At 38.4% G+C, this 14057-nt stretch overlaps 1 protein-coding gene across 2 annotated transcripts; it reads left to right on the top strand.

Annotated features, from left to right (window-relative positions):
- The first annotated feature begins 6757 nt into the window (after window positions 1-6757).
- GA2OX8 (gibberellin 2-oxidase 8) lies at window positions 6758-13420 on the top strand. Of its 2 annotated transcripts, XM_086583944.1 has the most exons (5): window positions 6758-6906; window positions 7573-7750; window positions 9573-10033; window positions 12379-12700; window positions 13000-13420. In XM_086583944.1, exons 3-5 carry the CDS (start codon window positions 9582-9584, stop codon window positions 13228-13230), a joined length of 1005 nt encoding a protein of 334 aa, XP_086440070.1. In that variant the 5' UTR covers window positions 6758-6906; window positions 7573-7750; window positions 9573-9581; the 3' UTR covers window positions 13231-13420. The 2 variants fall into 2 exon arrangements, with proteins under 2 accessions (XP_086440070.1, XP_086440069.1); XM_086583943.1 differs by lacking the exons at window positions 6758-6906; window positions 7573-7750 and adding an exon at window positions 9188-9469.
- Window positions 13421-14057: the final 637 nt, after the last annotated feature.

Raw genomic sequence — 14057 nt, 5'->3', positions numbered from 1 at the left:
GAGTGCCTAATGCCAAACTTCCCATTGATATAAATCAACAGTGAGCTGGAATTCTGTGGAAAATGACACCTATGACTTACTGTAGAGGTATGGATTTTGTGTTTACGACCTGATGTTGAGTTTGGTAGGGAATGACTGCACTCTTTTTTTAGACAAGAGTTGCCTACGTATCAAGTTCCTTGGATAAACTTGAATCAAACTTTACGTAGTTCATCTCTCTCTACTTATAGATATTTGAGCTGACTTTCCTTATTTATTCCAGGCAGTTGTCAAGTGTAGATTCATATTTTGTGCTATCTTGATGATTCGTTATTACTCCTAATGTTACAAAGTAAATGTCTTCTTGATTAGTGCGTTGACTGAGCTCCAGAATCGCGGTAGATCATTTACTTCCATATATGACTGTATCTGATGTTTGGGACGGCCTAAGTCTGGGTCGTTGTTACGTCATGATAGCTTGGTATGAGCTGGTAATGTACGAGCTGTGAAGATACGACCTAGTGTGTGGATACGTGTGCTGTAGTGATATGAATGTAGAACGGAAGGTACTTACACAACCCTCTTTATTTTATTTATTCTTTGGATAGTTGCGGTGTGAAAAGGAAAGATAAAATAAAGCTTTCAAACACGTGTCATATAGCTGGATTATTTGAATGGGTTTGGAAAATGTGCGAGAACTGTTGGATTTGATCCATGGGCCTAAATCGCAACGGTTTGTGGGCGAGGTTATGATTGCTTTTTAGGGAAAGACAAAATGTCTTGTCAATTTTCGAGATTTGTGCAGCTCAAGGGTTTTTACGTGTGAAGGCTTTTCATTTGTTCATTCTATCAACACAAAGTAAAGACAAAACAGAGAGAAAGAAAAACAAAAACCTTTCAAACCTTTCGTCTTTAGATGCGTCTTTTTTGAACTAAAAAAAATTTGATCTTTTTGTTGTCATTTTTGCTATTGTCATGTTGATTACTAGTGATAGCTTGAGTGAGGAAGTTGACTTGGATAAGTGGAGAAAGATAACTATGAGTGATGGAGACGATGGTGTTAGGACTCGTAGTGGAGGTGAGGCATCATCGTCTTCCTCATTGGAGATGATGGTTGAGGAGGCGGTACCTAGGTTGGTAGATTGTATTGCTACTTTGAGGGAGGAGTTTGGCTGGGTGGACTCTGACCTGACTGTATATGACCTGGGTGGAGAGAGAAATGTGTTTGGCTTGGATTACGTTCCTCGGGATGGGGGGTGTTGTGGTTTGTTATGGTCAATGAAGGCTGGGATGAGGTTGCCGTTCTCACGGCTTACTATGGAAGTTTTGAACTTTTGTGGAAAGGCCCCTTGTCAGTTCGTAGGGAATAGTTAGAGGGTTTTCCATGTGTTGGATTTGTTGAATGAGAGGGGTTATAACATCTGTTTATTAGATGTGCTAAAGCATTTCTCTGTGAAAAGGTCGTCTGCAATGAACTTTAGTTTGTAGGTGGTGAAAGGGAAATCTGCTGTGATTATGGGGGTGAGTAAGAAGGATTGGGGGCGTAGGCTTTTACTGGTTGTGGTTAATTACAGTCCTTCTGACTGGGAGTTGGATAATCGTACTATAAAGTAGGATGGTAGGTCATTATGTTATAGGTCGTAGTGTATGTATGGTAATTGATATTTTGAACGTTTTGACCACTTTATTTTGTTTTAGTAGAGGTTTCTATTCGTGGGTGTATGAGTACCGAGGCTATAGAAAAGTTTGCTTATTTGAGTTGGAAGGAGAAACGATCTGTCTTGGAAGAGGTTGCACATTACTTCAAGAAATGCAGAGGTGAGAAGATCAACCGGAAGAAGGTTGAGCAAAAGAAGAGGACCCGAAAGCTAGTGTTTGATATCTCTTATTCTAACTCGGATACTGAGATGGAGAGAGATAACCAAATGAGAGCACCTGTTTCTGGAGTGAGAACTGCTGGAGGAGGCTCTGATAGTCGTCCTATGCACCGACGAGCTTAAGTGGGTTAGGGTGATAGGGCTGGACGTTGAGGCGGGAGTGCTGGGGGAGGTGGTGATGCTCCCGCTCCCTTTTGTAGGCCTCAGATGAAGAGGCATTCTGAGGTGGTTGAGCCTGAGGGTGCGAAGAAGACTCAAACTGAGTCTAAGGAACGACCTGTTTCGGTGGAAGGTCATACCTCATCAAGTCGAGCTCCTTTGAAGAGGATGAACCTGAAGGAGCTGGCGGTGGATGTTGGGGTGGCTGATGCCTGGGGCAAGAAGAAGGCTAGTGAGGGAGCCAAGCCACGCCTGTAGTGTAAGAGGTCGGGAGTGCGCCCCGTGACAAAGTCGGTGATTCCGGCGCTCGATAGAACGGTCATCTACTACAACCCAGTGAATGGGTTGAAACGGCTGGTGAAGAACAAGGAATGTAGTTTCAAGTCTTCACTAGTTGTTTATGGGCAGCTGAAAAGTATTGCCCTTGATGGAGATAGGCATCAGCTGGAGACGGGGAATGATCTGGATGCTAATCTGAAAGATATGGATCGCTAGATCTGCTTTGTAAGTTTAACTCCAACTTACGATTTGTTTTTTGCTTTGTGATATTGATTTCTGACCTACTTTGTTATCTTGTCAGGCTTTGGCGATGTACAGGAAGCTGAGGGAGATGGCAGTTATCTCCGACCTATACAAGAAAGAGCTGGAGGTTGCCAAGGAGGCTTATGATGACTACTTTCTGTGCAAGAGGTGGAACAGGCTGAAGTGGTGGGGCTGAGGGCTCAGGTTGGGGATTTGGCTAGGAAAGTAACCTTATTGCAGCCATCTCTTGACGCTTCACGGGTGGAGGTAGGGCATTGGGTTGTTGAGTGCAAAAATGCACAGGCCATTGATGAGCGAGCTCAGAATGAATATAACGACCTTGGTCGACTTGGTAGAGAGTGGTGATGTCTACGTTCTGGTGGATGATTATATGGAACTAGAACGTAAGTACAAAACCCTCAAGAGATCTGTTGAAAGTGGGGTTGTAACAGTAACTCTAGAAAGTACTGTTGCAGATGCTAGTAGACGATCTAATCTACCAACCGAACTGGGTGTTGCTCCTGCTGCTCAACCCACTGAAGATGTTGCCACGAAGTGCTGAATGCAAATGGTGATCCGGCTAGCAGCTCTGTTGGTGAAGAAAGGCGGTAAACCGACCCCTTGAACATGGAGAATCTTCCTTGTGTCAATTGATCTTGTTCTTCTTGTAAGTTGTTTTGATGATGAATGAATTGTTTGAACAATATTCTCTTTTGTTGTTGATACTGATACTTCTATTTTTAATGGGGATGCTAAGGTAGTTTTCCCAGGATAACCTGGGGGCCTCTAGTGTCTAATCGAGATTGTATTAAGTGAAAATATTTAAATTACTTACTTGCTTTTGAATGAGACTATCTTTGAATTTTGCATGAATATTATTGCTTCCATTGATTTTTTATTTTTGATTTGACGACCTGTGCTGCATAGTAGTAGACTCGATGACCTGTTGAACTTTGTAGATCGTCTAATGCTTATAGGTCGTAAGTGTCTGTGTACGACCTGATAGATGCGCGTAGTTGGCACCTAGGTTTTCTTGTGTCATTAGGTGTGTGTATTGATTGAGTGGTTCTTTTTGGGAGAACTTCTTAATGATTCTTGACTGATAATTAGCCTTTGAGTGGTAATTATAGTTGAGTCAAACTTAAACCTTTCAAAGGCCTTAAGTTGACTTGTGGTTCTTTTGGGGGTGTCTTGGATTGTATTTGACTAATAATTAGTCTTTGTGTGACAATTACAGTTGAATCGTTCTTAACCCTGGTGTTGGTCTTAAGTTGATTTGCGGTCCTTTTGGGGGACCGTGGATTGAATTTGACTGATAATTAACCACTGCGTGACCATTATAGTTGAGTCATGCTCAACCCTAGCGTTGGTGCTAGGTCGGCTATTTTGATACCCCGGATCGGGTAGCGAGTGCAAGATGCATGATACTCATGTAATGCAAGGATAACATATATACGCAAAATGCTGATGAAATTTTATTCAATTGATTGATACATCTGGAGAAAGATTATTGGAAAAAACGCTTAACTAGAGCTATATTCCAAGGTTGGGGAAGCACATCACTGAGCTGAGTTTTAATCCAGTACGCTCCATTTTCAACAATTTTGTGAACTATGTATGGGCCTTCCCAAGTTGGGTTAAGCTTGACTGGTGCTAAGGTCTTTTTTAGGACTAAGTCGCTAGCTTGAAAAGATCTTGGGATGACCTTCTTATTGTAAGATCATTGGATTGTTTGGTGGTACCGAGTTAGGGATATTGCAGCTGTTTCCCTTCGCTCCTTTAGGATGTCGACTTTTTTGTCTAAGATGTTATCATTTTCTCCTGATTCGACAATGTTAGAACGTGTGGTTGTGATTGTAAGTTCTGATGGTGTGACTGCTTCTATTCCAAAGCAAAATGTGAAAGGAGACTCGTTGGTACTAGCTCGGGTTGTTGTTCTGTATGCCCATAAAATATTCTCGAGTTGTTCTGGCCATTGACTTTTCTTGCTCTCTAATTTCTTTTAGAGATTTTCTTTTAGAGATTTTCTTTGATGGATTTGTTTATGACCTCTGCTTGGCCGCTTTGTGTATATCTAGGTGTAGAAAATGCTTGAGTGATGCACCATTTTTGTAGAATGTATTGACTTGTGTGCTAACAAATTGGGTTCCGTTATCTCTGATGAGGGTATGGGGTAGACCAAATCTTGTGATGATATTAGTCCATATGAAGTTGATGACATGGACTTTCTTGACTTGAGCAAGTGGGATTGCCTCAACCCATTTGGTGAAGTAATCTATGGCTGCAAGGACGTATTTAAGTCCTACTTTCTTTTGTGGGATGAATGGTCCCATTATGTCTAGTCTCCATATGTGAAAAGACCACGGGCTGGCTATGTTGATCAACTCCCGTGCTGGACTTAGGTGGTTGTGGCCAAATGTTTGACATTGGTGGCATTTAAGAACATACTTCTTTGCCTCGATGTGCATGCCTGGCCAATAATTCCCTTGGGCAATTGCTTTATAAACCAGATATCTTGCTCCTGTATGGAGCCAGAGAGGTGTGAATTTTGTGTTTACGACCTGATGTTGAGTTTGGTAGGAAATAACTGCACTCTTTCTTTGGACAAGAGTTGCCTACATATCAAGTTTCTTGGGTAAATTTGAATCAAGCCTTACGTAATTAATCTATCTTTACTTATAGATGTTTAAGCTGACACTCCTTATTTGCTCCTGGCCGTTGTCAAGTGTAAATCCATATTTTGTGCTATCTTGATGATTCGTCATTACTCCTGATGTTACAAAGTAAATGTCTCTTTGATTGGTGCGTTGACTAAGTTCCAAGATCGCGGTAGATCATTTGCTTATATATATGGCTGTATCTGATGTTTGAGACGACCTAAATTTGGGTCGTTGTTACGTCCTGATGGCTTGGTACGAGCTGGTAATGTACGAGCTGTGAAGATACGACTTGGTGTGTAGGACACGTGTGATGTAGTGATATGGTTGTAGAACGGAGGTTACTTACACCTACCTCTCATTATTATTTGGGTACCCTTATTATTTTTCCATCCAACCAATATCCATCTCAAGGTTTTCATCCAACATAGAGCCTGCAAAGTTTTAGTTTTTCATGAATGTTCTGGACGGTGGTGAAATTCCTAGTGTTCTATTTCGTGAAGAGTCTACACCACTAAGGCGGTCTTACATACCTTGGAAAAGCTTACATTAGATTATTAGAATCACTTGATACTCTCATGTTGGTATTTGGTTGTAGCCCAAAACTGCATTACCCTACAAAGCCTTAACAAATCTAGCTCACAAGTCACAACCTTATAAATCTAATCCTAATCACTAGCTGTCTTATCTTAATTTCCTCAAGTAATCTCCGAGGATCTTTTTTCTCCATTCCACTTGATCACAAGGAGCCGAATTGTGTCAACGTCATCGTCTTCGTGCGTGGTTGCTACTTGCTAGAGGTGCTCCCAGACATGATGTGCCGAAAGAGACCATGATGTGTAAAAGAGATCGATCAACTAATGCATTAATGTGTAAAAGTGAGACGCGTAACGCACACAGAAATAGATAGACTAAATAACTAAGAGGTCTCAATAACTAATGCATTAATTATGTGCAAAGGTTTTAAAAGCACATGCCTATTTATGGTAACCATAGTCCAAGTAACATGAAATGGGTCTTCTTCCAACAGCCAAGAAAGTGCCGACATGGACTAGGGTGCTACAGTGTTACAGTTGGTTGTAGTACTCAGTCATGTGGTCTGTTTGTTAAAACAGAAAAGGATAGATGGATTGATATTTCTTAGAGGGAGAGAGAGATAAGGGTCACAGAGACTTGGAGAAATGAGAGCCAAATGAAAGGAATACATGAACACTACACATTACTTAAGTCTCTGGTCTCAGACTAATTAAGTCCCTCTCTATATCTGGCGTGAGACCTGGAAAATTGACAGCCAATTGAACTTATCACTACTACTTTACACTCTTACACTCTCTACAGTCAACACACACTGCACACATACTTTCTTTATCTCTCCTGTCTTTCACAACTCACAAACATCTGCAGCCCCGGCCCATTGCTTTATTTATTTTTTTCTTTTCTTTTTTTTCTTTGTGAGAAATGTGTCATAATATATTTCAATTACAGTTAGTGTGATAGTACTGTAAGACGCGTAGGCTATTCTTCAACCATAGACAATAAAATCTATATATACATATCACTTTCTTTCTCATTTTTATTGATTCACTAATCATTGGTAGTGTCCAATAAATATCTAACATTCAATCTCCACTTTGGCTTAGACCTATTTCATGATTTCAGTCACTTTCTGATCACTTAATCGATTCTACTCTTCTGTTTTTCCTTTGTCTTGTGTAAGTTATCTTTCTCCATTACACTGCCTTCTCTTTCTCCTTTGCACTGTCCTTCCATTATTTTCTTCTCATCATATCTCGATCTAGCTAGCTAACTGGTGCTGCCAAATGGGATTGAGCAAACTTTCATAACCAACGAACCTGGTTGTAATATTTAAGCACTGCAATAAAAAACGAGGCTAGGTGAACTATCGAGCACTAACCAATGACTAGGCGTCTAGGCTCGTCCTTGTTGTGATAACTAGCCCCTAGGAGTCACGAACCAAATGCCTAGCCAGCTCCTCCGCCATTAACTGAAACTTCTCTTTTTAAGGTTTCTCTAATCTGTCTCTCTCACATTAATGTCATGGCTTTTCTGTCATGGCATTATGGGTACTACTTTCGCTTGATACATTTTATATACTGATGTATTTAGAATAATCGTTGTCAATTAGAGTGCATTAGCTTCTCATATATGAATCACGCGCGCATAAGTAATTTCCATCATTGTTTTTCAAAAATGATATGACTATAGGAAATATTTTTGCTCTTTGATAACATAGATTTTGACTTCTCCTTCATCATGCTAGAAAGGGATTTATATATCTACTCATTTCAGCACTACTTTTGCTTTACTTGATTATAAAGATTGATTTACTAACTGATATTTGTGGATACTGTTAACAGGTATTATTGATCTGAATGTACCTGAAGGTTCAAGTATACGAACTTAGCGACACGAAAGAAACTCAATTTCATGTATAGGCCATGAATCTGAGTCCAAGGTAATTTAACACTGAGGAACAATAGAAGACAACGAAGGGATGTGAACTGCAAGAATATTGTTGATGAACCAGAGGGACAGGTAATGAAACTCACACTATGTATATGTTTATCAAAGCTATGATTATTGATACTTCTATAGTATTGCGACTGCAGTCTGTAGCTGATACCTGATACTCTGATAGTACGTGATACTCACATTTTATTAATTATGAAAGTGCCAGACATTTTTCTAATTCATATGGACAGTTGCATGGATTGTGAAGCCTTTCTTTAATAGAAAGAAACTGGAGGCCAAATGTCCAAGTCCCATCACGCATGATCATGACTAGAACACATGAAACTGTGACAGATTATTTATGTATTAGTTGCTGAATATATAATTTGGCCGACAAAAATTCACTTGGAGTCTGCTGTCGAAATTGGGAGCTAGATTGGAAGTTAATCAGGTGTACATAAATCTTTAGTAGAATTTATTAAGATCCAGTTGCATCCCAATTTAGGCACCAAATGTTTTAACATCAAGTAGATGCCAAAGCATGTAGGTCAAATGAAATCTTATTAGTCAATATAGTCTGAAGGTGAAGGGGAAGGTGAAGGAGTAAGGTGAAGGGAGGAGGTGCTTTTTGTTTTAAAAGATGTCAGTTAGTGACTTATTTCACTGATCAGATTAATGAATATGCTTATATATATATTCCCACAATGCATGGTCAATCAATGATGGCCCGCACACTAAACAGAACACTATCTGGCATAATCCATTGCGTCCATGGCCCAGTTATCTTCAGGACTCCAGGTTGGTATTTAACAGAACAGATCCTATGAGAGTAGCAGCAATTGATCTAGCTTGGAAACTGAATTAAGAGTTGAAAATCAAAATCCTGCCAAGCCTGTAGGTAATGTACGTCATCTTTTGGTGAGTGGTTGCGCATGGGCGCATCCCTCTGCGTGTGGGGAGGTTATAGGTTCAAAACTTGCGAGTGGTGACTCGGGAGTTTTATTCAATTTTTTTTGCACACAAGGTAGGAGGAGTTTTATTCATGTTATAGAAGTAAGTCAAATTACTCCATTGTATTATTGTCGATTAGCCTTTGAGGCTATTGCCGTGGAGCCAAAGATGACTATATATATAGCTAGAAGAATTCATATAATTTAGCTACTACTTATGGCATTATGTCATAAATTTATTTATCATTACAAATATAATTCTCTAAGGACTAAAAATAGGGCCCTTTGGCTCAGGTTTCGCTAGAGGTAGTAATGGGACCATATCCAAATTCAATTTCCCTTCCAAGTCGGTGATGACTGATGATAGCCTTCACAGTCTAATATAAGAACATAAATAAAAAAAATAAAAAAAATGTAAGATTCTACTTGTGAATGAAAAAGGAAAATATCATGTACACTCTGACTCTAGAATTTGCAATGGAACCGACCAATTGACAGATTGAATCTTGGGGACGAAGTAAGAAGTAATAAAGTTTTGATGCATTTGTAAATATATACTTGGCCAAGCTAGTGACAAACTATACATGTCGGCTCATTAGATTTACCAACTTTTCAGCAAGATTTTATAAAAACAAGGCATCAATACTTCCTTGTTATTTTCAGGATAAACACATAAATTTTCTCTGAGATACCAAGAACTTTTTTATAGGAGTCTCAATAAACAAATACAAATTTGACAAGCTCATCTACCCAATCTTCATCATCCATTGTCTTGGTCTGATCGTCCAAAATCTGAAAATCACGCTCTTAACGTTTCCATCAAGACGAGATGATTAGTACAAAACTAAATCCTGTATTTCCAATCTCTTTTCTGTCGCTATATTCATAACTTTTAACTTCTTCGATCACATTTCTTCTCACTTGTTATTGTTATGTTGCTGTTGTTCTTGTTTCAGTCATTAAACATGGAACCAGAGCCACCTTTTCAAAAGTTGTACAACACCATTTTCATCAAAGAAACAAGTAAAGAAGAAGAAGAATCATCAAAAACTTTAGCTGTCGTAGAGGAATGCGAGCTACCTTTGATAGATTTAAGTCGTTTACTTAGTCGTAGCGCTATTGATAGAGAAGAATGTAAGAGAGATATAGCAGAAGCTTCAAAGCAATGGGGTTTCTTTCAAGTAGTTAATCATGGAATATCTCGTGAGATATTAGAGAGAATGCATGATGAACAAGTGAAAGTGTTTCGACAACCATTTGATAAGAAGAATAAAGAGAAGTTGTTGAATTTGTCGGCTGATAGTTACCGTTGGGGCACTCCAAATGCTACAACTTTGAAGCAGTTCTCATGGTCAGAAGCTTTTCATATACCATTAACTGACATTTCTTCATCAGTGGGAGAATTCAACACTCTCAGGTATGTACGTACTTTTACATGTTGTTATCAGTTATCACTTGTTCAAGCTTTCTAGTATGAAATTATTAGCTGTCAACTTTGCAGATAATAGTGTTATTTGGTGTAGTCGATCTGTAGTGTGACCTTGCTCACCTAGGTAATTAAGCTAGCTAGCAGAACACCACACGAGGTAACACCACACGAGGTATCAGGTGTGAATGAACCATCGGATATAGGTTTTGGAGGTATGTATATCTCGAGGTTCACCAACTATCTGATTGGTTCACCTTTCTGAATTCTTAGGCTTCTTTACGAAACAAGAAAAAGAAAGTGGAAATTTAGTCCTAGGCATTGTTATATGGATTGGCTTGCGGTATTAATTGTTGATTTGATGTCCAAAAAATTTGATGTTCATTTGTCCAAAGTTAATATTACCATTGATACGTCGATAACATGCTTTATTATCTTCATTGATTATCTCTGTAAATGACATCCCACACATCTAAATCACTCCATATTCTCACACAATTAATGGTGCACTAGGCATTATGTACTACCATATAAGACGTGAATATGAAGCAAATGTCTAATACAACATCAATACAAACTTTTGATCATATAAAATGCAATCTTTTGATTGCACCGCGAGCTGCTTTTGGCATTTAACATAGTTATTGGGGAATTCGATCATTTCCAAACAACTAGCTGCTTTCCTGAAAAGCTGCTCCCATTGGAAAACTCGTTTCCCGAGTGTTAGGAAAAAAATGGTTCAGGAGACAATTTACACTCATTCCCTAAAAATGAGAGTTGTTTATTTCTTTTCCTGAAAACTATATTCGTCGATATTTTATGATTTGTACATTAAGTATGTTGAACATGTTGCTTGAATTGAATAGTTTTCTCTGTACATTTTTCCATTTTTAATCAAAATTACGCATTAGCATACAAAAAGAGAATTGAATAGTTAAGTCAGTTAATTAATCTAACTCTAATTAGTTAGTTAAGTGCAATACTTATAATCAACCCTCATTAGGCCTTAGAAGGATGCAAGATGCAACCCTACTCTTGACCAGTCATTAATTAGAGCCTTAGAGAGCCGAACCGAGCTTACGGGCCCGGCCATTTGCTGACCCAACGGGAGGCAGTTATTGGTCAATGGTCAGTGGTCATCACCTTGGCACCTTGAAGAAAAAGTAGATTCTTTTATCAAATTAAAAACAGGATATGATGTTGCATATATTTGTACAGGTTTGGTTCTGTTCCTAATTAAATCCCAATCCATGACCATATATACACGTCTAATGTCTTACAACTTCTGTCTAGTGAATTTAGACGTCATGTGGAAGCTATAGTTGTTGTTGTGTCAGGTAACAGCTCAAAACATACTTAAAACATCTGTGCCAAACAGTACTTTCTGTGTCCAGTTGTAACTTCTATCTTGTAGCTCATTTAGCACGTATATCCCATTCTCTTGATCAGAAAGAAACGAAGTCGGCATTCAAACTGCTAATATGCCTTTTTAAAGTAAGAAAAGTCTAGTAAATCAGAGCTGAAACACAACCTTTTATAGGAAAACAGTTACGCATGCTGCTGCTGTACGTCACCACCTATCACTCTTCTCCTTCTGGTGTCACGTGCTGATCTTGTTGATGTCACATGTTTTGCCAGGTCATGTCGGCAAAGCTGGCCAACTGTTGATGTCACATGTAGCCATGTAGGAATGAGGTTGTTGGTGATCCTACATTAGTAATTTAGTACGACGAACCATTTCAAAATGTTGATTCACACCACACATTTTTTTGGAGAAAAGTCCCCACTCTCACGTACTACTGTTGCTCTGTGTTCACAGAATCACAGGTCAAACTCTACCAAGAAACACAGTATTGTAAAGTGTAAACTATTTGTTTTTCATGAACCAGAAAGCATGCCTCCGTGGCCTTATTCTTGTTCGTTAACTTGTTGATAATAGAATTTACACAACATAGATGCGCTAAACAAATGTTTGAATGTTTCGTGTTCGAGACTTCGAGTGTAGGTGCACCAGTTATAAATTTTGAGCTATTTTCACCGATCACTAGTGGGCACCTCAAGATGTTAAGTTATGATGAAAATCTAGGGTATTCCTAATTTATACATTTTGATTGCTGGATATTAAACAAAACAGACTTCCCTCCTTTGCACTCTTGATTACTGATTTCATGAAGTTATTTGGATCAATACTGTAGATCTTTAAAATGGGCACATTTATTAATATATTTTCCACAGATAAAGCATTATATTAGTATTATATTTATAGGGAAAGTAAAACATTATTTATTAGTATCTTGAATAAGAGATCTCCTTGAATAATTGACTCTTGTCCGCAGATTAACCATTGAAGAGTTTGCAACAACAGTCTCAAATTTGGCACAAAATATTGCTGAAATTTTGGCAGAGAATTTGGGCCACAAAACTACGTTCTTCGCCGAAAATTGTTTGCCAAACACTTGCTATCTTCGACTCAACAGATACCCTTCATGTCCTATTTCTTCCGAGGTTTTCGGATTAATGCCACACACTGACAGCGACTTTCTAACAATTTTGTACCAAGACCAGGTTGGAGGGTTACAACTAGTAAAAGATGGGAGATGGATCATGGTTAAGCCTAATCCAGAAGCTCTAATCATCAACATTGGAGACTTATTCCAGGTATGATTGTAAATTGACACCAAGAAAGGCAAGAAATGAAGTAACAAATTCATTATTTTAGGGCTAGCCTGGCCAGTACACAATGCTCCTTCCAGGGCGGGGTCCTTGGAGAGGTCAGGTGTACGGCACCCTTAACTCTGGTTAGCAAGCGTATAGTAGGGGCTGCCTTTAATTACAATTCGAAAGCATGACCTCCAGGCCACAACGGCACAACTTTGCTGTTGTGCCAAGGTCCTTGAACAAATTCATTAAAGTTTGTTTTCTAGAAAAAAGTGTCATCTCTGATTCTTACCTTGCAGGCATGGAGCAATGATGTTTATAAGAGTGTCGAGCACCGAGTAATGACTAATAGACGCGTCGAAAGATTTTCAGTTGCTTATTTCTTCTGTCCATCATATGAGACTGTAATACAAAGTTGCAGAAAACCATCAGTATATAGAGAATTTAGCTTCAGAGAATTTCGTCGACAAGTTCAAGAAGATGTTGGTAGATTTGGATATAAAGTAGGCCTTCCAAGGTTTCTAATATAAAACCATAACACTGTGAACGTTGCAGTAGTAGTTAAGTTTTTTGAAATGATATATGTGTACACATAGGTTGAGGAGAAAATGCATGTGTACGTATAGGTTATATATATCAAAATGCTGTTCTATCACAGATAGGTTTAGATTTGGATAAAATGTTTTCTTTTTTGTTAAATAAGAATAATTGCATGCCTAATCATCCCTGCTTGCAAGCTGAAAGAAACAAATTAAAAGAAAAAGTCTGACACCCCAAAATATATTTCCAAATATTAGCCGGCTGGTCTAACTTCTAGGAATATATCTCCAGACTATATGAAAAAATATACAAAACATGGGACATACCAGGTCAAAACCTAATGTTAAAGATGTTTTTAAAATACAAAATGGATCCAAATAAAATACTTCCATCAACTATGAAGTATAATAATATCAAAAATCTTGCTAAATACTGAAATAAATAACTTAGCACTTAACTTGTCTCTTAAAGAGGAAATAAATGTTTAAACCAAAAACAACTTAGTCGCCAGATCATGCCAAAGATATAAGAGCGCACTCCACGTACTAAATCATTCATTCTCACCTATAAAAATAATAAATAGGTGCGTAAATCAATGCCCCCCAACAAGTACACTACAGACTGCACTACAATCCTGCTAGCTAAAAAAATATCTGTAATACTTACATATGTGCTAGTATAACACGTGATAACAGGAAGTTGTAAACAAAACAAAATGAATACGTACTAAATCTACTTGTAACAAGAACACATGGTTTTAATTATCAATTATAGGATTTTGTCTTTTACTTGACAAGGTTTTAGGAAAATTACACAA

The sequence above is a fragment of the Coptis chinensis genome, chromosome 9, assembly GCF_015680905.1.
Source record: "Coptis chinensis isolate HL-2020 chromosome 9, ASM1568090v1, whole genome shotgun sequence".
NCBI classification, from domain to species: Eukaryota; Viridiplantae; Streptophyta; class Magnoliopsida; order Ranunculales; family Ranunculaceae; genus Coptis; species Coptis chinensis.
This window is presented reverse-complemented; position numbering and strand designations above follow the sequence as displayed.

Coding starts and splice junctions, on each gene's coding strand:
- GA2OX8 (XM_086583943.1), top strand. CDS start 9,446: ATGATTAGTACAAAACTAAATCCT. Junction 9,470..9,572: donor TTAGTACAAAACTAAATCCT/GTATTTCCAATC, acceptor TTCTTGTTTCAG/TCATTAAACATGGAACCAGA. Junction 10,034..12,378: donor GGAGAATTCAACACTCTCAG/GTATGTACGTAC, acceptor TCTTGTCCGCAG/ATTAACCATTGAAGAGTTTG.